General features: G+C 50.8%; 1 protein-coding gene across 2 annotated transcripts in view; it reads left to right on the top strand.

Annotated features, from left to right (window-relative positions):
* RGS10 (regulator of G protein signaling 10) overlaps positions 1–21,587 on the top strand; it is a 40,266-nt gene extending 18,679 nt beyond the window's left edge. For both annotated transcript variants that reach the window (XM_022568622.2, XM_089898234.1), the window contains exons 4-5: positions 3,377–3,520; positions 17,279–21,587. In XM_022568622.2, the coding sequence (XP_022424330.1) occupies positions 3,377–3,520; positions 17,279–17,425 (291 nt within the window). In that variant the 3' untranslated portion in view covers positions 17,426–21,587. The remainder of the gene's footprint in view (positions 1–3,376; positions 3,521–17,278) is intronic.
* The last annotated feature ends 2,751 nt before the right edge of the window (positions 21,588–24,338 follow it).

The raw sequence follows: 24,338 nt of genomic DNA, 5'->3' as shown, positions 1-24,338 counted from the left end.
GGCCTAGGGCAGAACTTGGGAAACCCCAGAATTTATGGGGTTGGGGGGGAACAGAGGGACAGGAGCTGGTGAAGGAGACAGAAGCAGGGAGGTGTTGGGGAATCCTGAGAGGGCAGCGGCACTGAGCAGGGCCAGGGGCCAGAGAGCAGTCCAGGAGAAGGACGGCAGTGGGCTGGCAGGGTGGGCAGAAGCCAGGGTCTGGGGAGCAGGTGGGAGGGAGAAAGTGGAGACACAAATGCACAGTTTTTTCTTTTGAGATGTTTCAGTAAGAAGTCATTAACTATAGGGGGATGTGGGTAAAAGGTTTTGTTTTATTTTCCCAATGGAAAAATGTAAAGCACGCTTATTGGATGAGGGAGAGGAGGCAGAACGTGGAGAGGAGCGCTTGTCGGAGCATGGGCTGCCGATGCCTTTGCCTTTGTTCTGGGTTGATTTTTGTTTCTGGGACTGATACTAAAGGGAATTTGCTTCTCCTAAACGTGCACTTCCTGGGAGCAGCGTTGGAGTGCTGACTTCTGCTGAGCATCGCTGTGGCTGATGCACTGCCAGGCGGGGAGGAAGGTCCCGGGCTTGCGGGGTGTCTGGGAAGCAGACCTGGGTGTACACGCTCCCACGGGCATTCCTCAGGTTGATGCCAGGAGTCATCACACGGGCCCAGGGGGGATCCTTTTCCAGCGCCGTCTGGGGCAGGGTTGGGCGCTGGGCACGGCTGCTGTTCACAGCGGGGCAGCTGCTCTGGTAGAGTCTGTAGAGTCTGGTAGGAGAGCGGCTGACCATCTTTCCAGGTCACACCGAGGGTCTCAGACCCGGGCGGCCTCACCAGTGGGGCATGTTCTCACCCTGTCCCAACAGGAGCTGCAATAGGGTTAACCAAGCTCTGGAAAATGTACCAAAATAACTCAAGAGACCCAGTTCTTCTTTTTTGCTAAGTGTTCTTGGCGTGGACACCAGGCCTTCCCATGACCGGCCTGCGGTCAGCAGTCTCAGGGTTTCCCTTCTCAGTCACGCTTCCTAGCCCAGCCAGACAAGCTCTGCCCACGAAGCCGTCACTCTGAGTGATCAGTCAGAAATGAGGGTGGCCCTGGCCTGGGCGCCTCGGGGGCCCTGCACTCTTCCCAGAGACTCGGGGTGTTGGGGACATTCGGGGGGTGCTGAGAGGCCCGAGGCTGATATACCTACAGGCCCCGCCTCCCCGGAACCTGCTTCCTGTCTTCCCTTCCGCCCCATGTCTAAGCCTCAAGCTACTCGTTATACTTCTTCTTTTCAGAACCACCCAAGACAGCCTGCATCCATCTGGAAAACTGTGTGTGTGTGTGTGTGTGTGTGTGTGTGTGTGTGTGTTCAGGGGGGAGGGAAGAAGGAGGGGAGGCCTAAAGTGATTTCTCCTTCCAGGGCCTCACATGGAGTTTGCTAATCTGACTGGCTGAAAGTCTACTTTCATGAAGTATTGTTAAAACAGGAAGTGGTTTTCCAAAAACGTTCCTTCCTGACAGATGGGGGTGGTGGGAGGGAAGCTCATGGCTTCCTGGAGGGAGTGGGTCTTCAAGAGGCGGGTGGCCCCAAAGTACTGCCCCATCTGGTCTCCAGGCCTGTCCCCTGGAGTAGCCATGTTAAGGCCCCGACCTGGACGGTCTTCCTGCACGTCTTGTCAAGGCTTTCTTTCTGGGGGGATGGTAGGTGGTAAGGCCTCCATCTCGTGGGGTCGTTTGTCACCTAGTCCCGGTACCTAAAGAAGTTAAAGGACCGCTTTTTGCCTTCTTTCAAGCACCTGCTATTGAAGCCTTCTGGTGGTTTCCACGAGGCCAAAGGGTTTCAGAGCCTGGGGCTTCCTAAGCCAAGCTCTGCAGCATGTGTGAGGCCCCAGGTGGGCTCTCTGGAGAGAATGGCAGTTTCTAGGCAGACCCCGAAAAGCCTCCTTGCATGCCCCCGCAAATCATAGCTCCGTGGCTCCATGTCAGAGGCATATGTTGTCTGGCTTCCTCTGTAGGGTGAGCTAATACTGAGGCTCTAATGTTTGGAGAAAAGCCCCATATTTGCCACCTGTGAGGTGCGAGCACAGGAAGTCAGAGAACATAGAATCCTCAGGGGACGCCCTGCAGGACCCCAGCACAGAGGCCTGCTGTGTTTAAGAGCACCCGCCGTGAGGGCATTCCTGTACCAGCCACTGCTGGGTTTTGGTGCAACCTAAGTGCAGATGCGCACGCCTTTTCGAACTCCACTGACAAGCCCTCCCAGGGCAGCGCTTCCGTAGGGTTGATGCCTTCCGGCCCGATGGCACTTGGGCAGGCAGCAAGTGTTCTCTCTCTTGCTAATTCTCACACCTCCTTCCCTGAAAACAACCCCCAGCCCTGGAAGGCTGACTGTCCATCGCCTGCTGGGAGGATGATATGTTGCGCAGGCGTGGAACTGAGGAGAAATGCCAGGCTTTGGAGTCAGATGGTCCCATGTCTCCCTGTAGGCTCCCTGGATAAGCCACGTCACTTCTCCTGCCTCTGTGTCCTCATCAGGGATGTGGCACTAACAGGAAAAGTGGCACTTCATGGGCGCCCAAGGGATTAAGGAAATGGGACCATAGTTGTAAAACACCTAACGTGTCTGGCACATAGTAGGGGCTTGATCACTGGTTGGGATATGTGTTCATGGTTTAACTTGATGTTTTTGTATTGTGGTAAGATAGACACGACATACATCTTACCACGCTGACCATGTTTTAGGGCTCTCATGTTTACCATTTTAAAGTGTACAGTTCAGTGGCATTATATACACTCACAGTGTTATACATCTATCACCACTATCCAGTTCCAGAGCTTTTTCATCACCCCAAACAGAGACCCCTTACCCATTAAGCAGCCACTCCCCGTTTCCCCCTCCCCCAGCCGACCACTCATGTCTCTGTCTCTGTGGAGTTGCCTCTTCTGAATATTTCACAGAAATAGAATCATGTAACGTGTGGCCTTTCGTGTGTGGCTTCCTTCACTGAGCGTAATGCTTTCGGGGTTCACCCGTGTTGTAGAATGTGTCGGTGCTTTATTCCTTTCTTCTGCTGAATAATGTTCCCATGAGGCCTTGATTTGGAGCAGTCACGGGATGGCTGTGGATGCTACTGAATATCCCTCACACTGGGCTGGGATTCTTTCCGACATCATTTCGGAATGGATAGTGGTTTTGAGACAGGAGGTGTGGCCTACAGATGCATGGAAGGGGAGGGGAAGGGGCCAGGCTGACCGTGAGCCCCCCGCCCCCCGACCTCCCGTCCAGCTCAGCTCTGGAGCCACAGCCAGATCCCCCAGGGCTCTTACAGCAGCGCTCCTTCTGGGCTCAGGCCGGGAAGGGCTGTGCTCGCCGATAACAGACAGGCTCTCCGTGTCTCCCCCAGATGCAGGAAAAGGCGAAGGAGATCTACATGACCTTTCTGTCCAGCAAGGCCTCTTCACAAGTCAACGTTGAGGGCCAGTCCCGGCTCAATGAGACGATACTGGAGGAACCGCACCCACTGATGTTCCAGAAGCTCCAGGACCAGGTAACCTGACTTCCCTACATGCACCTTGATTGGAAAACTGGCATATTTTTCCCAGCCTGGAAGAATTCAGTTAAAACCAAATGTTCGACACCCTAGAAGCCGTCCCACCTGACCGTGCAGGCTGCGGCATGTGAAGGGGCCGTGGTTGGTGAAAGAGCAGGCTGGCCTGCCAGGCCCAGGATTTGACCCATTGGAGCCGCCCTCAGGCCTCGTTCCTCCTGGTCTACACGTAGTTTGACCGAACAGGGTTATCTGTCTTCTCAACCAGATGAGAAGGGAGGCTGGAGCTATTTGAGGAACCCACACTGAGGAAGCAACGAGTGGTAACCGCTGAAGGTAGGAGCAGCCAGAAAAATCTAGAAAAGCAAAAGCACGTGGACTCGGAGTGGCGGGGAACCTGGGGCTTTTGTGCAAACATCGCCTCCTACTTCAGTTGGCCCCATAGTCCTCTTTGCCAACGTAGTCCACTTAAAGCAGGAAAAGTTAGGTTTAAAAAAATGGACCTAGGGCTTCCCTGGTGGTGCGGTGGTTGAGGGTCCGCCTGCCGATGCAGGGGACGTGGGTTCGTGCCCCGGTCCGGGAAGATCCCACATGCCGCAGAGCGGCTGGGCCTGTGAGCCATGGCCGCTGAGCCTGCGCGTCCGGAGCCTGTGCTCCGCCACGGGAGAGGCCACAACAGTGAGAGGCCCGCATACTGCAAAACAAAAAAACAAAACAAAAAAAAATGGACCTAGAAGGGGTAAACTTTAGTGTTCTGGCAAATTTTCGTATGAGGAATGCCAGCAGTAAAATAGGCAAGAGGGGTGAAGTTGCATTGCAGAGATTTTTTTAGGCATGAATTTGCAGACGTGACTATTCATAGCATGCTCTGTTCTTATGAAACGTTGTATGCACACATGTGGACCATGGAACACTGACAGATTTCAAACTTCTGCTGGCCCTGTTCTTATTGGGGAAGCAAAGGCCTTACTTGGCACACAAGTGGAGACCAGCTCTTAGCTTAATTCAGCATTCCTCCAACATGAGCAAGCCTAGAGCCATCTGTTGTTAAAACAGAAGCTGGGCCCCACCCCCAGAGTTAACCAGTGGACTTGATGGTTCCCAAGTGGCTTGAGACTTTGCCGTCCTAACAAGTCCCCAGGTGATGCTCATGCTGCAGGTCCTGGGACTACACTTTGAAAACCACTGGCCCACGGCAACAGTTGGCATTTTTTTGATCACCTGGAGTATGCACAGAGCCCAGAGCCATGTCCCAGCATGCAGAAGGCCTCATTTGCTCAGCATCAGATAGAAAACAAATAGGTAGAAAATACAAATATTAGCTTGAGAAGGTTTTCCAGTTGGTACAGTGGCAAGTGCAAATTCCACATGAATTCTAAGTCAAATTTGAGTGTTGAAGGGACTCCAGTTAGCATGGGAGACTTGCTGAGGGCTTCCTGGAGGTAGTGATGTTGAGCCAATGGGAGGGATGCCATGGACATAGATTTGTGGAGGGAAAGGGATGCATGGTTAAAGGCAGTTCTTGTGTCTGTAGCCACACGGGGGTATCTGCCCCACCTGGACCTCAGAATCTTTTACAAACTTCCTAGGGTACTCTGAAATGCAGCCAGGACTGAGAACCTGCACTGAAGCCCCTGTGTTCTAGGTATTCTCAATAAGAACAATATCTACCCTTCAGGGGTGCCCTTCTGTGCCCCCTTGGCATATATTATCTCATTTACTCTCCAGTGAGTAGTAGTATTCCCATTTTGATGATGAGAAAAGCAAGGTTCCAGGAGACTAAGTGGTTTGTTAGCACAAAGTCCCATAGGAACAGGGCGTGCTGGAGGCCGATGCGCCTGCCTTCAAAGACTGTACTCCGCGCACGCTCACAGCCTGTGCAGCTGTCCCGCCCTCGTGGGCAGCCCCTCATGGCTCCTCAAAGCCGCATGAGACCGGTTGGAGCAGAGGGATTGCCACGCGAATACAGTCCTTTTCTGGGATCGCAGAAGGCAAGGTAGCCGCAAGGAATGAGGTGGGCTGCTGTCTCTCCACGCGGTGGGACAGCTCTCCTGTCCCACCAGCTCTCCTTGTGTTAGGCCTGCGACACATCTCAGAATGGAGCTAGGCCTCTGTGACCAGGGCACCCCCGTTGGATTCAGACTGTGGGAGGTTTAGCTGGTGCAGAAAGGAGGAAATAGAAGGGACCAAGGACAATTTTTTTAAGTGACAAAATATTTTAAAAATAACTTTTATTAAGAAAAACTTTTATTGACCTAACTAGAAAAATCATATATGCTCAACAAAAGAAACTTGGGAAACCAAAATATAAAGATAAAAACAATTCATAATTTTATGCGTGGAGGTAGCATTTAATGTCTAGACTTTCCATCATTTTTTTCCTATAAATATGAATGTGCACACACATCTAACAAATGTGGCACAATGCAGTTCAAACTACTTACTGCAAAGAAAATACTTTATACCCTGTTGTTAAAAGTCATTTATTTGAGGGGAAGACAGAGGTACTAACTGTTCCTCGGGCATAATTGGGTGGAGAGAAGGTATTTGGAATCTGAGCTGAGTCCACAGTGAGTCCCTGCGAAGGCCTCTGTGTTCTCTTTCACTTCAGAAACCTCTGCCTCTTGGGGCCCTTGCTGGCAACTGTCAAAATGTATGCTCAGCAGAGTCTATGGGTCTCTGCTCCCCAAAGGCCCTCACAAGAGCCCTGCTTTCCTAAGTGAAGGAGAATGAAGCTGAGGGGAGCATGTTTAGAACCACAAGATTTCACGTAACTTAAAAGCCTCCTCAGCGGCTTTGGCTTCGTTGAGCACCGCTTGGCTTTATCGCCGAGCTGTCTGAGCTGGCTGTTTCAGCACTGGCTCACCAGGAAAACTCCAGGGGCCTCAGCCCCTTCCCACGGCAGGCAGTGCCCCGAGCCCTGGAGGCTGCTGAGAGGGCAGCGTGGACTTTGGGGCACAGCTGGAGCCTAGAAGGATGGGAAGATCTTCCCTGAGCATCAGATGAGATGACCTGACATCCACGAATCTCATCTAAAGGAGAGCTTCTCAGGTCTTCATTCAGGTCCTGTTGATTCTTGGTTTACACACAGTTCTAACAGGTTCTGGTTTTTCAGTTCACAGCCCATTTGAAGCGCTGGTAGAGGCTGTGGAGTGAGGGGCAGCAAGAAGTGATGGCTGACAACCAGGGAGGAAGCAGAAAAATGATACTAAACACAAAACCACAGCACAGTGATTGGGAACCACTGAGCGTGGGGGATCTCACAGCCCCACACACCGCACTGGGGGCATCCCTGTGCTACAGGATGGTGATGCAGTTAGTGATCCTAATGACCCCAGATTATAAAGCAAAACTTAAATTGTGGTCAGCGTGTTCACTGAAGAATGTGTTAGGTGTTTTAATAAGAATTTCATCATAGGGCTTCCCTGGTGGCGCAGTGGTTGAGAGTCCGCCTGCCGATGCAGGGGTCACGGGTTCGTGCCCCGGTCCGGGAAGATCCCACATGCCGCGGAGCGGCTAGGCCTGTGAACCATGGCCGCTGAGCCTGCGCATCTGGAGGCTGTGCTCCGCAATAGGAGAGGCCACAACAGTGAGAGGCCCGCGTACCGCAAAAAAAAAAAAAAAAAAAGAATTTCATCATAAACGATATCTTTTTAAAAAAATTATTCATTTGTTTGTTTGTTTATTTATTTATTTGGCTGCGCCAGGTCTTAGTTGAAGCACGTGGCATCTGCATTGCAGCGTGCGGGATCTTTAATTGCGGCCTGAGGGATCTAGTTCCCTGACCAGGGATTGAACCCTGGCCCCCTGCATTGGGAGTGTGGAGTCTTAAAGCTGGACCACCAGGGAAGTCCCCATAAATTATATCTTAAGAGAAGTTGGGGGGCTTAAAACTTTGTTACCTGGAAAATTCATAATTAGAGACTGTTCTTTGATTTAATCCCGCTCTGCCAACGTGGCCCAGTTGTGTGCCCGGCATGTGAGGTAAAGCCAGGAGAGGTGAGGGTAGTACTGGGGGCATCTCCCTGGAGCTTTAGCCTACAGTCAAAGGCTGCTGTTGGACAATTTTAAGTTGTGGGAAGCAGGAAGGCGGAGGTGATCTTACAAAGAGCTGTTTTCTTCAATGGATTGCACTTCACTGCAGTGGCTTTTTAATCTTAAAAACTCCCCTGGGAGGTCTAGTTCAGTTCTGGTTGGTTTGCTGGTGTGTGAACTTGTTTTTTCTTTCATTCCTTTATGCTATAAATATTGATGCAGGGCCTCCTATGTACCAGGGACTGTGCTAGGAACTGTGTGTGCAGTGAGGAAATCAGCACCTGTCCACCCAAGAGGACAGACTAAATGCTAAGAAGGAGATAAAACAGATGACGGGTTAAGAGTGACTGAGAGGGGCCTATTTTGGGTCTAGTGGTCAGGGAGGACTCCTTGAAGAGATGCCTGAGATCTGAGTGGCAAGGGGGAGCTGCGTGAGAAGACTTGGGGGCAGGACCTTCCAGGGAGAGCCAATGGCAGTTGCAAAGGCCCTGGGGCAGGAATCCACTGGGTCTGTGCCTGCAGTGGAGTGAGCGAGGGAGATGAAGAAGCTAAGCTGGAAGGGACTGGCCGGGGTTAGGCCCTGAGGCCATGGCAACCAGTTTAATTTCAACAGTGACTATTTATAGAATGTGCCGGCTGGGCTCATAAGGTTTGGTTCTCTTGAAAGCCGGGCACCTTGGCTCTGATCCCCAGCTCCGGCTGTGCCCGTCCCTCCTCAGCCAGTCAGGAGAATGCAGATGACTCGGTGCAGATCCATCTCTGTTCTAGAAACTCAGCTGCGAACCCGCAGTCTCCTGACCATGGCTCATTGTTTGTACCCTGATGACCTAACCCCCTACCCCCTCCCTTACTCCTCCCTGCCCATCACTTCCTGGACGCTGAGCTCGGATTTACTGTCATTGTCACTGCATGTTAAGTAAGGCTGGAGGGGGAAGTGGGAGCTCATGTTCCAAGACTGCCTCCATCTGACCCCAGGTGGGTCCTGTTTCCTGGTGTGGCTTCTGTGGCCTCATCGGTAACGTGGGGCTTTCGGCAAACACGGCTACCTCTCCAAGCAGCAAAGCAGTCCACAAGCCTTCAACGCCCCATTTTATTAATTAATTAATTTATTTATTTATTTATTTTTGGCTGCGTTGGGTCTTCATTGCTGTGCACACGCTTTCTCTAGTTGCGGTGAGCGGGGGCTACTCTTCGTTGTGGTACGTGGGCTTCTCATTGCGGTGGCTTCTCTTGTTGGGGAGCGTGGGCTTCGGTAGTTGTGGCTCGCAGGCTGTAAAGCGCAGGCTCAGTAGTTGTGGCGCACGGGCTTAGTTGCTTCATGGCATGTTGGATCTTCCTGGACCAGGGCTCGAACCCATGTCCCCTGCACTGGCAGGCGGACTCTTAACCACTGCACCACCAGGGAAGTCCCAATGCCCCATTTTAAAAAATTGCTCCCTGATGGCCACAACCTTGTTTCCGTAGAGCCGACTTTTCTTTGACTTTAGAATTTAGCAGCTTTGAAACTTTGGCTAAGATGCCATCCCTCCCTGAGCCTCAGTTTCCTCATTTGTGAAATGCAGGTTATGATAAGGCAGTTGTGAGGATGAAATGCACTCATGTCTGTGAAACACTGACTTGGTGCAGCACCTGGCGTGCAGCCAGCCCTCCACAGGTGTTAACTGTGCATGTCCTTTAAATTGTCTTAATGCAGTAGTTCTTAACTGTCGTGGGACATGGGGCAATGTCTGCAGACATTCTCGGTTGTCGTGATCGGAGTGGGGGGGGGCTTCTGGCACCTAATGGGCAGAGGCCAGGTTGCTGTCAAAACACCCTGCAATGCACAGGACAGCCCTGAGCCCCCCCCACCGCCCCACGACCCCCTACACACACACGTATCTGGTCCAAAATGTCAGTGGTGCCCAGGTGGAGAAACCCTGGCTTAACGTAACTTTCAGAAATGTAGCAGAATCCACGTGCCTTACCCTCGCTAGGTCCCCACCTTTCAGTTTTCTACACTTCAGTGAATTCTGGGGCAACATTAAGGCGGAACCTCTTCACAGTTTACACTGTGCTTTTGTGTGTGCATCTTATCTGACTATCAAGTAGGCTTGGGGAAGGTGGAACCTGGCACCTCACTTTACGAGAGAAAGTTCCCTTGAGGGGAAGGTGACCTGACTGGCCTGAGGTCCCAGAGCTGGAAGAGGGGAAACGGGGCATGAACCCGGCGCTTCTGGTTCAGCCAGACTCCTCCTGCCACGCTGAGGCCCATGGTCCACGGGAAGCAGTTGTGTTTGTTCTTACTGTTCTCCTTCCGGTCTGTGCCGGCATCTTCCTTTCCTGGGCGCTGGTGCAGCGGCATGGTCTTTGGCGATTAAAGACCAGCCAACACTCTTACCTTCTTCTCCTTTCCCACCTTCGCCTCCCTTGCTCAGTTGTGCTCTCCTGTACCTCCAGCCCTGGCTGATTCTAGAATATTCCCATCAGTCACTAAGGCGCTGAGAGTCACCCACGACGTGAAGGGATCAAATTAGTCACAGCAGCCTAACATGTACAAGAAATGCCAGTGCCGGTCTGTTCTGGCCCTGTCAGCTTGGTGGCCTGGACACATGTGTCCTGCTCAGCTACGTGGCTAGAACTCCAGGGAGGAAGGCCAACACAGCCAGCACTAGCCACGAGCACATCCTGTTACTGCCTTGCCCAGGATTCTGGACAAGTTAATTTTTAAAATTATTTTTAATTGTTAAATTACTATATGCATTGTTAAGATGAAGAGAAGAAAATTCACATAATCCAAGAGGAGATGAAAAGCTAAAATCCCCCAGTTCCTGCCTCTTCCCTCTCACTTTCCGCCTTATGTTGTGTAGCCTTCCAGACCCTCCCCCGAATGTTTGAAAACGGAACACTTTGAAATCTGCTCAGTGACTTGAGGTTGTGCCATATGAAAGATTTAAAAGAGAATTCTGCTCCTGCAAGTTTCTGGGCGCCAATTTACACAACTTTCTTGCTCTGAAGCCTCTGGTTTGAATTCCACAGTGTAGAATGATGGGTTCCCTGGAATAGCAAGGAGATTGGAGAAGAGGGAAGGGTCAAGGTCATTGCTCTCTCGGACCATGAAACAGAAGCCTGCAGGTTTGAGTGGGGCAGGGGGGCTCATTCTTCTTCCATAAATCTTAGGGTCCCCAGTGCCTACACTTACTGCAGATTTTGCGTGTTGCCAGGATGCCCTCACCCAGGCTTCGGGGTTGGTGCTAAGTCTGGTCTGGGGAGGGCAGAGTGGAGGTGGTTTTCTCCACTGAAAAGGAAGTCCTCAACCTCTGATGTTTAAAAAAATATCAAAAGACTTCAGTGAGATGTCAGCACTCCCAGCCACATCCTTGACAGCGAAAGGAACCATGCACCAGGCCCCTTTTTAGCAGTGTCGTTTCTTTGAATTTCCCCAGAACCCAAGAAATGAGAAGTGCTTCCTTTGTAGACCTCAGTAAGAAGGGTTGGGCCAGCTGGTGAGGACCCAGGGGTTGGGGGGGGAGGGGCTGCCACGCCTACCAGGGTCGTCTAGGAGTCCACTCCCTCTCCTAGCCCCTCGCTTGTCCAAGTCTGCCTGTGGTGGGAACTGGAGCTGGACTTACTGGGCACCTCAGTCTTGGTGCCAGCTGCCTTTTGCTCTCAACGGTCAAGCCCAGTCCAGAGAATGACATGTTCCAACGGGCAAAGCCAGAAATAGCGGTTTGTGGGTTTTCATTCAAGTGGAAGGAGCATTGGATCCTGGCGTTTGCCATGGCCCTATGGCTTCTGAGGGTGGGGAGGGAAGGACAGCATTTGAAATACTTTGAGTTTTGGGGTTTTTTTTTACAACTTTAAAATGGAGTTTAGGGGAAGAAGAGGGGGTAGGGGACGGGTGCCAGAGAGCATTGAACTTTCTCCCTGACGGCCAAAGGCGAAAATAAAACGCCTTCACCCCACGTCGAAAGCATGTCATTTCAGCTTTGGATTTGAGTATTAAGGACTCCAGGAACAAGTGGACAAATCACCCCCCCTCCACCCCCTGACAGTGAGACAGCACCAAACCCATGGGTGTGCGAGCAGATTGCTCGCCGGGCAGGGGTCTCTGTCTCTGTCCGTGTTCGGCCTCTTTCTGGATTTCTGCTCTCACCCTGGCACGGCGTCCACCTCGGTGGGGGGCCTGTCCAGGAAGCAGCACTGTCCAGGCGACAGAACCTTCTGTGTGGCCTTCCCTGGTGCTTTGGGACAAGGGCTGGCCTGAGCTTTATCTTCTTACTTGCTCTCTGCCAGCTGCCCTCAGGCCTTCTCCCCCATCCCCCCATCCCCAGAGCGGGAGGTGATCTTCCATCAGGGGTGGGGACGTCCCCATCTGTGCCTGGCCCCAGCAGCCTCTGCGGCGTCCCGCTGATCCTTGCCTGAGGGCTGGAGGTGGAGGCTGGTTTTCTTCACACTTTGTGTCTGTCCGTGTGGTGTGAAAGCATGTCTGAGGTCTAGGTGTGCAGTTGCATTCTAGAACTGCAATTCATGGACAGTTAAGTGTTCTTTCAGTCCTTCTCATGTAAAAACTAAACCAGGTTCTTGAAGCAAATATGAAATCCCATTAATAAAATTTTCTGTTGCAGTAAAGGATTCATGTTTTTTCCTCCTGGTGTCCAGTTGAAATAACATGGTGGAGGGCTTTGAAGAGGAGGTAGGATGCGTGTTTAGTTTAGGTCTTTAATGGCCTTGTCCCCTAAGACGGGTTAAAAGATTTTTTAGGCTTGAAATGCACTTGAGACAGGGATGAAACCTTCACGGAGGGGCCCTCAAGGCTGATTAAGCTTCTCATTGTCTATATGGATGAACATGCGTCTGTGAGGGAGTCCTTTTCTGGAGCAGCAGACCCGGAAGAGTCTCAAATTGAAGCACCACGTGGATATTTTCCTTTGCAGAAAGGGGAATGCTAATGGGTCGCAAGGTCTGGGATCTGGGGAAGGCGGGGCGTCTTGTATAACAACTTTGAGTGGGGAGACCTCCTGGCAGGAAGACCCCCTTCTCTGTTTTCACTTCGAGTCCCACCGCCAGCAGCCTGAGGGTTGGCTCCCAAGGTCAGGACATTAAGCAATTTACAGTCCTGGCGTCCAGCCCCCAGATGTGGGGCTGCTGAAACCTGAAACCTGCTGGGCCACAGCTGTGATGGCCAAAAAAAAGGTAGGGAATGCAACTTAGCTGCCAACAAGTTTTCTGCTCCGCAGGCTGCCTGTCTCCCCGAAGGGGTGTTGGTCAAGGGGTGTTGGTCAGCAGCCTGCAGGCCCGGCCCCTGCCCACCTGGGTCTCCACCTTCTTCTTTCGCTTCCCTGCAGACAACTAGAGGCGCATGGTCAGGGGATGATCACAGCCCAGCCCCGGTGACGCCAGTCCTCCCTATCAGAGAGTCCTGGTTCTGTGGAACCTTCTGGAACCCCTAGGGCCATCTCATTTTCTGTGCACAAGCAGGAGTGAGGTGAAATCAATAATTTGACTGTGTTCATTTCCAAGGGCTGTCGTAATAGATTATTGTAAACGGAGTGGCTTAAAACAACAGACATTTTTTTCTCTCACAGCTCAGGAGGCCAGAAGCCTGAAACTGAGGTGTCGGCAGGGCTTCTAAAGGCTGGAGGGAAGACTCTTTCCTGGCCTCTTCCAGCAGCTCTTCCAGCTGCTGGTGGCCGCTGGCAGCCCTTGGTGTTCCTTGGCTTGTGGCTGCATCACTCCAACTCCAATCTCTGCCTCTGCCTTCACGTGGCCTTCCTCTCTCTGTGTGTGTCTCTCTGTGTGTTCTCTCCTTTTCTCATGACAACACTCCTTGGATTTAGGCCCACCCTAAGTCCAGGATGATGTCATCTTGAGATCCTCGACTACCCCTATTCCCAAATAAAGTCACATTCTGAAGTTCCAGGTGGACCTAAACTTGGGGGGGCACACCATTCAACCTACTATACTGACCTTTGGGGATGTTTATTTCCCACTTATACACACAAGCACTCGTTAAAGAACGTATTTGGGATCATTGTTTTTAGTTTACGTGCATTTTAAAAATTCTGTGTTCAGTCACTTAACACTCACGTACGTTTTTCCATGTTAAACTCCTATGCAATCTTCATTTTTAATGACTGCCTCTTGCTCTGCCACATGAGTGGCAGGATAGCCTGGAGGTTAGGAGTGTGGGCTCGAGAGCCGGACGGCCAGAGTTTGCATCCTGCATCCTTTTTGCACCCTCTTTTACTCACTGTTATGGGCTGAATTGTGTCTCCCTCAAATTCATATGTCAGACTCTTAAGCCCCAGTACCTCAGAATGTGACTGTGTTGGGAGATGGGGGTCTTTAAAGAGGTGACTCACGTTAAATGAGGTCCTTGGGGTGGGCCCTACTCCAGCCTGACCAGTGTCTTTATAAGGAGTGGAGATTAGGACATAGACACACACACAGCAGAGACCAGATGACCCTGGGGAAGATGGCCACCTACAAGCCAGGAGAAACCAACGCTGCCGTCACCTTGATCTTGGACTTCCAGCCTCCAGGACTCTGACGAAAGTAATTTTTGATTTTCAAGCCACCCAGTCCTTAGTACTTGTCATGGCAGCTGAGCTGACAACATACCAGCCACTGGGGCAAAACACCAAATCTCCAAGTCCTCCGTCCTTCCCCTGTGTGATTGGGGTCCTCGGGTTTGGTGAGGATTAGAGAGGATGCTCCATGCATTGCCTGGCGTGTGGTTTGAAGGTGCTCTTAGTGGGGCTGGTACCACCCTGAATTGTTTTGCCAACCCTCTGTCATTGCTCGGTGGGTGGAGTCTGTTCATTCACTGGGTGAATGTTTGTTGGACCTCTGTCATGGCTGTTTGCCCCATGATAAAGAAGGCTGTGGTCAGCAGCTGGGTACCTGGTGTTTGGCCACTTTCTTTCTTTTCTTTTCTTTTTTTTTTTTTAAATTTATCAATCACTTTGTTTTTTAAACTTTTATTTATTTTTATTTTATTTTTGGCTGTGTTGGGTCTTCTTTGCAGCGTGGGCTTTCTCTAGTTGTGGCGATCAGGGGCTACTCTTTGTTGCGGTGCATGGGCTTCTCATTGCGGTGGTTTCTCTTGTTGCGGAGCACGGGCTCTAGGCGCGTGGGCTTCAGTCGTTGTGGCACGCGGTCTCAGTAGTTGTGGCTCGCAGGCTCAGTAGTTGTGGTGCACGGGCTTAGTTGCTCCGCGGCATGTGGGATCTTCCCAGACCAGGGCTCGAACCCGTGTCCCTTGCATTGGCAGGCAGATTCTTAACCACTGCGCCACCAGGGAAGTCCTGTCCACTTTCTTGAAAGAGATTTTTAGGACATTCTCTATCCTCTAAGCCATCTTCACTGAGCACCAACCACTAGGAGCCCTGGGATGGGAGCTGCCTATTGCCATGAGCTCCTAGGCCAGTGCCCAGGAGACCCTTTGCTGGTGGCAGTGGAGACTCCGTGCAGAGATACCAGGCAGCTCACAGCCCCAGAAAATGAGACTCTTGGAATCAGCATCCCTTTTCTTCTTCGAATCTGTCCCAGTCTGATGGCTTCAGCTGCCACCCCCTGACTCGGCAGCACCAGGAGCTGCACCTGGAAGCAGGTGAGGGCTCGTGGAGAGGGCAGCCCCAGCCTGAAGGCCTTCACGGGCATCTCACACCCGCCCACGGCAGGGAGCAACCCGTCTGCTCTTGTTAAATAGCTCGCAGCCCCCTCCCCTCATGCTTGCTGATGCCAGGAGTGCCAAAGGGGCAGCCGAGCCTGTGGTGTCCTGGCATCTCCTGGAGGCCGAGTGAGTCCTGCAGCCGCTCGGCTGAAGCCACCTCCCCTTCTCCCTCCCCCACTGCCTCCGGCCTGGCCCAGGTGCCTCCAGCCCCAGCCTTTTTGCTTCTCTTCTTTGAAGAGCCACAGCAGGCAAACAGGATGTTCCACTCCCACACGTGGAGACTCAGACGAGACACTTGGGTCGAACCGCATCCTGCTGGCAGAGCTGGGTCCCATCCGCTGTGGACCTGGTCGGGATGGGGTGCGGGGCTGGGGACCAGGAGGGGCACTCGCGAAGCTGGTTTCATTAGTCACTTTTCGAGCGTCGTTCCAAACTGTGAACTTGGTGGGCATCGGTGGGCATCTCAAAGTTCCCTTTCGGGGCTCTTGTGCCAGGAAGGGCCGAATAATGCAGGTGGTGAGGGATGGCAACACCTGCATGAAATGATAATGGCATTCCTCATCCCCCGTCTCACCCCTGGCTATGATTCTAGTATTTTCTGGGAGGTGTTTTTTTTTTTTAATGAATAATTTCTCCAAACCGTAGCAAATCAGTCTAGGATTACAAGATGGCTACAAAATAGATGGCTGCCATGGAGAGGCACAAGGTGGGAGCTTACAGAGGCGTGGTCTTTCTGAGCAGTGAGATAAGACTGGAAGGACACCCAGGGAAGGGCAGGCAGTAGCTGAAGAGTTTAAAGAAAACCCAAACTCTGCTGAAAGCAAAATGATTTAAGCGGTTCTCCCATGGTTGAAGCCGTCTTGGGAAAATGAAGGTGTCAAGGCTGAGGTCCAGTTTTGCCAGCCCCCAGGTAGATGTTCTGAGTCCCTGGACACCATCAGACGTTTCATTTACAAAGTAGTTTGTGTGCCTGTTGAGAGAGGACAGATTGAAAAGACGTTTTACCACCCACTTGATAACCCTGCCTGGCAGTGAGCAGCATTCTAGACACCCCTGGAACTTTCCACTTGTTGAGCCCATTGGTGGTGCAATAAGTGAAGGCACCAGGGTGCGCAGGGCGGATTTTCGGTCTGCAGAATGCCCTGAAAGTTCGGTTGAAAGGTCTGAGAGAGATGGAGGGAGATTTCTCAAAAGAGACTGTATCCCTCGACCACCAGAAAGCGCTTCCCTTTTGCTTCTCCTCTTCCCACCCCTTTGCAGGGCAAGGGAGGAGGGTGGTGGCAAAGGATGGGGTGGGTGGAGAGGGGATGCTGGGAAGAGAGGGGGCAGCTCTCTGAGGACTTGGGGTGAGGCAGGCGGCAGCCCTCTAATCTGTCAGGGTTTCTCCCCTTGCACCTGATGAGCATGTACCTTGGAATGATTTCTCTCCCAGAGATGCACTCCTGAAACTGTGTGAGTAAGCAGGTGTTTGCATTCCGCAGCTGACCGCTATTTTCTTTAATTAAGGCCTGTTCCCGAAGCCTCTGCTCGCCAGGACTACCGTTTCACTTCCCTGACCTGCATTGAATAAGCCCCATTTTGTTTCTGGGCATAATGATAGGTTTGTTTGAGATCTTGGATGCCAGACTTCCGGGGGTCTTAACAATATTGACATCGTCTGATATGACAGTGACAGTGGCCTAGTACACTGTCGTCTCTACAGAAATGGTTTCTCTTCTGCTATCTCAAGTTCCTGGAGCAATACATCCCTGTATTATCTACCCAAATAAAGTGGAAAATCTTAAAGGACCTCTTGATACAAAGGTATAAATCAGTGCTGTGCGAACCTATACTTCCGTGGAAGATATAGATAGGTTTGTTTCGTGTGACTCTCTAAGCTCTTATATTCCATTGAGATAATTTCATAATGACCCCAAACATCCAGGAAATCCAGCTTGTCTAGCACACGACTTACTTAACTTTCTTTGTGTGTTTGGCGTGTATTTCCCTCAGCACATGACAGGTATTTAATAAATATTTGATTGGACGATTAGCCTCACCCTTCAGATTTTTTTTCCTTTTCCCCTTAGATCTTCAACCTTATGAAGTATGACAGCTACAGCCGCTTCTTAAAGTCTGACTTGTTCTTAAAACACAAGCGAACTGAGGAAGAGGACGAAGATCCACCCGATGCCCAGACTGCAGCTAAAAGAGCTTCGAGAATTTATAATACATGAGCCCTCAAGACACTGGCAGGACTGGCAGCTTTCGGAAGCGAAGGAACTCACTCTCAGGACCGTGCAGGGTTTATAACCTCTTTGTTTTCTGCAAGGACTGAAATGTGCAAAACGCTTCCATGGAATATGTGTATTTTATTACCTGCTTGACCAGTAAGTTTTGCATGATGGCTAATCTTACATAAAAAGACAAATAGCTTTGAAGTTTTAGTTCTCACACACACCCAAATGGGGGATAGTCCTTAAAACACTGGACAGTTTGAGTATTTCACAGCTTGATTAAGTGTCATGTGAGGCCACCAGCTGAATGTACAGCCACCTCTTACCTCTAAAGTCTTTGCCCTGCCTCTGTGGGTGGGTCACATGTGTCCACAGATTCACTTGGTGAACCAGCTCAAGAATGAATTGATCTGACAAGCTCAGGTCACTGGGGTTTTGTCTGTCAGGTGCCTCTTGGGTTAAATACTTCTAGAGAGTAAGTTCAGTGCTGGGAAGAGAAAATTCATCACAGCCTCTAAAGATCTGGGGAGCTGCATGTGGGTATCGTCAGAGGGCTCTTATTTCTTGCACGTGGGTTTGTTCTGGTTTTGCCCATAATCCGTGACATTACATGCAACAAAGATAAATAGTTCATTTTGACAGAAACAAGATCTCAACCAGGAAGAAAGACAAATGGGAGACTGTTCGGGGTCCCCATGGTGATGCAAGGTGGTACTGAATGGGATGGTGGCGCCGGCCCGTGCTGATGATGGAGCTGGGGGGACGTTCCCTTCTCTTGCAGCCCTTTTGGTGAAACCCTTTCTTCTTGATGCCTACCCCTTGCTAGACTTAACTCTGGGCTTGAGACTTCAACCAGAGGAAGGAAATGCTGTCTTTGGGAGCCTCCTCTTGGGTGAAGAGGCTGTGAGTGAAGTCCTGCTGGGCCCAGGCACCCCCAGCAGAGCCCAAGGTCAGGCACAGTTCCCTTCTGCTCATTGTTCCTGCCGTCTGCTGCTGCCAGACCTTCTCCAGCACGTTTGCCAAACCTTAAGCTCCTGTTTGTACAAACAAAGCAACCAGACTCTTCCTTGAGAGCCTTCCAAGTCAGACGTTCCCATTTGCAAAATTCCCTGCATGAGCATGACTGTATGATTCATCAATCAAACCGGGACACTTGAGACAGAAGGGGCGTGAGCTTAATCATTACACTGGGATAATAGGCACCAGCTGGTTCTGTTCCCGGTGAAACCAGTTTGCATAGTCACCCTACTGACCACCCTCTCCTAGGGCGGCCACTTGGGCAGTTCCCCGGATTCTCCTTGTCCATTCACTGTGTTCGAATGCCCCCTGTCCTTCCACCCCGGACCTGGGGAAGGGATGGTCTTAGGAAGCCATTCACTGCTGCCAGCCAAACCACCCAACTGAGCATTCATCAGAAACAGCAAATGCTTGATCCCCCCGACAGGGGGATTTCTGCCTCCCCCAGGTCGTCCCCGACATGCCTTCCCTCTGCCTGGGATGAGACAGTAATGCTGAGGATGACACCCAAGGGCCCTGTCACCTGGGAAATTCAGTCCGTCTTCAAGCAGGGCAGACTGATGCACTTGAAAGAGGAAGGCATAAAAACAACCTGGGTTCTCTAGCTCAACTTGCAGTTCACTAGCCAGAAAAGTGCAGGGATGCAGACCCACACCCCCACTGCACTGTCGCAGATGCAGGATAATTTCAAGGTGCCAGGGAACTGAGCGAGCTGCTTGGTGCTCTCTTTTGAGAGCCTGTGCTGGGCGGGTCCCAGAGACTGCAGGTGGGCTGGGAACCCTCTTTCTGGCTTTTACCCTTTTACCCCTGGGTTCAGAGGCCCTTTGAGGTGGTGAGCGCTTCATAAGCACATAAAGGTAACAGCCAGAGTTAGCTGGGAGACTGTCTGCCAGAAGAAAGCCTCTGGCTTAGGAGCTGCCTGAAAAGCTGAATGCGGGTGGGAGGGTGAACTGCCTATGTTCAGCCACGGCTTACTTCTCACAGCACTTCCCCCAGCTTGCTCTGGCCGGGCTGCCTGCATCCCTGCCAATCGCGGAACTGAGGCAGGTACAGAATTCAGCTTCCTAAAGCCATTGCAGAAGTGAGACAGAAGTGTAGGGAATCTGTGTAACCAGACCCATGCTTCTACCCAGCTTTTCACTTTCACCCTATGTCTGTCCATCCATCCATTTATTGATTAATATTTAAATTGTGTCTGCAATGTGCTAGGGATTGTGTTAGGTGCCAAGATTCAATGGGGGGAGTATAGCAGCCATGACGATTCATGCTCCAGTTCACAGGTGTTCTAAAATGTAGGTTTTATTATTATTCAGGTGTGGTGAGCCCAGCAGATCAGGAGACGACTATCATTGAAAGGATAGTTTCTAAGAGAAAGGAGCAGGTCACACCGTGCAGGGCCACGTGGGGAATCACCAGGGTCGGTCAGAAGGTGGAGAGAGTGGGGGAAACGTAGGCAAAAGCCTTTATTGTGGTTTCCTTGGAAAAGGCAGGGCAAAGGGTAGGTTTGGCTAGTTTGTATCATTTCCGTGGGCTCTGGGGCTTAGGGACTGTCCCTAACTGGTACCTGGGCCTGAGTCATTAGGGCAGGTGGCCCAGAGTGTGAGAGCCCCATAAAGAAGGGACCTGGGGATGTGAGCTCTGTATCTGTCAGTTGTTTTCTGTCTCTAAGAATCAGCTAGCACTGGGAGGGGCAGTCCCTCCAGTGCCAGCCAGGACCCAGAGGTCAAAGCATCAGAGTAAAACACACTTATGACAACAGTGTGCAGGGTCTCAGAATCTCAACCCCCAGGCCATAGATGTTGTGTTTGATGGGGCATGTGTCTGAAAGCTTTCAGTGCAATTGCCTTGGGCAGAGCGCACATGTAATCTCCAGTTGGCTACAGGCCCCATCATTCCCTATTGCCTTCTAACAGGCCATTCACATTTTACATTTTCTGCTGGCTCTACAGTTTGTGCCCTGATCTCCATCTCCTGTATGCAGAGAGCACGGCCTTGGTGACATTTTCCTCTGTGACTTTTCAGTCATTAATGATACCTCCAGATCCACTCTGCTGACCCGCCCAGCTTTCTCAGAGTCAGTTGCAGTTCACACTCCTGCACCATTTGCCTTGTCAATCACAGAACTCCCCTCCAAGGCAGGGCAGGGGTCACCTCACACTTGAAGAACACCTTTCCAAAGGCTTCTTTCCCATTGCTTCATACACAAAACCTTAAAAAGTGGGAGAACATCTATTTCTCCCATTTTAGAGATGGGAAAACCAAAACAAAGGACATGACTCACACGTGCTTGTGAGTGGTGGAGTCTGAGGCTGGAACCAAACCTTCCATCTCCCGATCCCAGCTCCCTTTTTGGTTCATCCTCTGACTGGACAGGGCCCCAGGGAGGCCCAGCGCTGAGGTGAATACTGGCATTTTGGTAAAGATGCTCCTTTACTCATACAACAGATGCTTAATGAGCACCTACTACATCCCAGGCCACATACTAGCTATAGGAATGTAGAGGAATTAAAGAGTGAAGCATGGAGAATTCCCTGGCAGTCCCGTGGCTAGGACTCCGCACTTCCACTGTAGCGGGCATGGGTTCGATCCCTGTTCAGGGAACTAAGATCCCACAGGCTGTGACGTGCAGCCATAAAATAGACAAAAGTCATACTATACACAGTTCAAAAAAAAAAGAATGGAGCATCAACCCTGCCAGCAGCTGGTCGGGAGATGAGATGGGGTTTTTAACCAAAAACTCCTCTGTAAGAAAGAAAGTGACCAGCCCCTGGGAGAGAGACTGAGGGGACAGGACTGGCTGGTTGTGTTCATCTCTTAAGTTTACATGCTCAGTTGTTTTTTCTTTTCCCTAAATGTCAGGGGGTTAATTAAGCTTCATGTTGACACTGGCGGTGAAGTGATTTCATTTGAAAAACATGAGAATAAGTACTCTCTGTTCTTATGGGGATGAGCTTTTTAAATTCCAGCCTCAGGTTAACTCCAGAGAATGAAGAATTAGTTAACTACATTTCCCATTACGATTTTGCTAATATGTCCTTTCTTGTGTTAGAGTCGGGAGCTGATGAATTGGTACCCAACTCCCAGGTCCCCGCTCTGAATTTGTGAGCACACTGTTTATACGCTTGGCAAATGCTAGGCAAGCGCAGTCATGACTCGCATTCTGTCATTATTTACTTTCATTTTGGCCGCGGATGTTCTAGAACTTACATTTATTTAAGTGCTAAATGGTCTTGTTGTACCATTAGCTTCCAGGGTTTTAAAACTGTGTTTCTTCTCATACACTGCAGTGAGCACTGTGAAAGGGCTGACGCCTGGGCAGGGAAGGGAGAAACCTCACACACAGATGGGGGCAGGGGTAGAATCTCTGTCGAAATTGTCCCCAAATGGTTCTCCTTGGATTCCCACAGGCACTGCAAACTTTGCAAGTCCAAAGTTGCTGAAGCAGAAACCGGGGGGTTCCTCCTTGGGGCCTCTGAGTCAGGGTCTTGCAGGGTACACTGGCTGGGTGCTTGCACGGGCATTCACAGTGTTGCATCCACCTGGAGAAAGGGGGGACCTTTTACTAACTCCCAGAAAGCCACTGGGTCGAGAGACCTGGAGGTGGCCTGAGGGTCTCCCCTTTCCTGACTTCTAGTCTGATCCATCAGCAAGTCCTCTAAATTCTGCTCCAAAATCTATCTTGAATGCATCCATCCTTCCCACCTCCACAGCCCTGGGCCCTGACCAATCTGCCTCTCTCGTGTCTTGCCCGATGGAGCCTCCGCACAGGTCAGTCCTCACTGCACACTCCCTCCCCATCTTCATCCAGCATACACCTTTTGAAAGCAAAACCCTGACCAGGTTGCTCACCTGGATAAGCCCTTTCTGGGCCTTTCTTTGTGCTCAGAATGAAAGCTCAGATCATGACCATGGCCTCAGGACTGCAAAGCCAGGAGAGCTGAGCCCCGCCCCAGCTCACCTTCTGTCCCTCTACAGCTCATTTCAGATGTGAGCAGGGCACGGACGCTGCTTCCTGCAGCCTCTGCACAGGCTGCCTCCTCCTGACCTCGGCTCCTTGGCTCTCAGGCCAAATGTCTCCTGGGAGAGGTCTTTCCCGAAGACCCCACTAAGCATCCCCCTGCCCGCTTCCCAGCGCCTTCAGAGCCCTGGCACATGGCTATTTCTCTGTTACCAGCTTATGCCCTCTCTCCCCAAGGACAGGGACGGGATGTGTTTCACTGAGTTCCCAGAGGTGAGTCTACTGCCTGGCCCCGAGCAGCCACATGGTAGGCCCTCCATAAATGTTCCTTGAGTGAGCAAAGGAATGTCAAGTGGGTCAGGATCTCAAATTTTGGTTGGTCTCATTCACAGCCTGGCACTCCAGTGTTGCCCTTTGGTAATGGTCAACCCTTGTGATTGCAGAATTAGGAGGCCCACCACTTCCTGAGCACCTCCCATGTGCCAGGCATTGCGCAAGGTGCACTGCAGATGGTGTCAAACTTGGGCAGTGGGTGTGGCCTCCACTATATCAAAGGGGGCTGACCTTTGGAGGCATTGAACCTGCACCGGGTCACCATGGCTCATGGTTGGTGCTGCCAGGATTGGAACCCAGGTCTTTTAGACCCCTCCACACACCCCCTCCCAGCCCACCATCTTTCTCTATACCAGGCTGGGCCAGATTTCAGCTCAGACAAATCTTTGGCCATTCCAGCTAAAAAATGGGACTCTCCTCCTGCTCTCTCAGGGACAAGGCCACCACGCAGCTGGCCTTGACCCATCCTTCTTTTTCCCTCGCAGGACATGCAGAGAGTACTTTGCTCCAGCAAGGGAGGTAGAGTCAAATGCTCCTTTAAAAAGTCTGGTTTGGTAGACTAGAAAAAAAAACAGTTTTTTTCCCCAGTTAGTGATATATCATGACCATCTTTCCATGCCAGTAAACATAATTATACACCATCCAAAAAAAAAAAAAGTCCAGTTTCAAGATTATCTAGGGAAGATAAATGTTTCCCTTGTGCTAATTCCAGCACAGTTTATATGCTATTTTGCAACGTGGGCAAACTGTTTCCTTCTTATTTAAGCATTTAAACTCTGTTTTTTAAACTGTTATGGCATACAGATCGCCTAAGAGTAACAGATGTCTGCTTGATGGAGATGTTCCCAGGAAAAGAATTTGCTGCTTCTTGGTCTCCAGAGGAAGGATGCCTTTGCAAGTATGTGGCTTTTGGTCCACATGTCCCCTCTCTTACCCTCGTAAGATGAATGGGGAAGAAATATAGTGCCACTGGCTGCCTTGTAAATATCTGTATTTACAGATCCTGGCGATTACAGAGGTGAGACCCTGGTCTCCCAGGAGGGCTGTCCCTTTCCCTCTTGGAGGCAGTATTTCTCTGAATTTTCTTGGGTGGTTAAGGTCATGGCCCATCTGGAGACATGAAAATATGGGTCCACTTCTACTAAATTTTCAGCTTTCCCCAGAATCTTAGCAGTGGAAGAATCTCTCTCAATTATTTTTATTATTATTATTACTTTTTTACTATTGACTAGCATGAGAATTTTGATTAAGATCATGTCATGGAGTTTGACTGCCTAAATTCTAACCCAGCTCCAACGTTTATTAGCTGTGTGCTCTCGGGCAAGTCACATATCTTTCCAAGCATAAATCTCCTCACCTGTTAGATGGGGATTACATTGACTCAATGAGATTTAATGAGATAATACATATAATGTACATAGCACAGTTCTTGGCGCATAGGGGGGTCAATAAATATTAATGATCCAGAGTCATGTAGTCTGTTCAAGGTCACAAAGGAAAGATGTAGCAGATTCCTAGTCTGGGCTAATCCCTGAGTCCTTGGCTGGGGCTCTTCCTCTATGTCATTTGAGTGAACATAGGAAGAGCCCCAGGGCCAGGGAGCTG

This window comes from Delphinapterus leucas, chromosome 16 (genome assembly GCF_059928025.1).
Source record: "Delphinapterus leucas isolate spDelLeu-1000000601 "Yukka" chromosome 16, BTC_Dleu_Yukka2, whole genome shotgun sequence".
In the NCBI taxonomy this organism is placed as follows: domain Eukaryota; kingdom Metazoa; phylum Chordata; class Mammalia; order Artiodactyla; family Monodontidae; genus Delphinapterus; species Delphinapterus leucas.
This window is presented reverse-complemented; position numbering and strand designations above follow the sequence as displayed.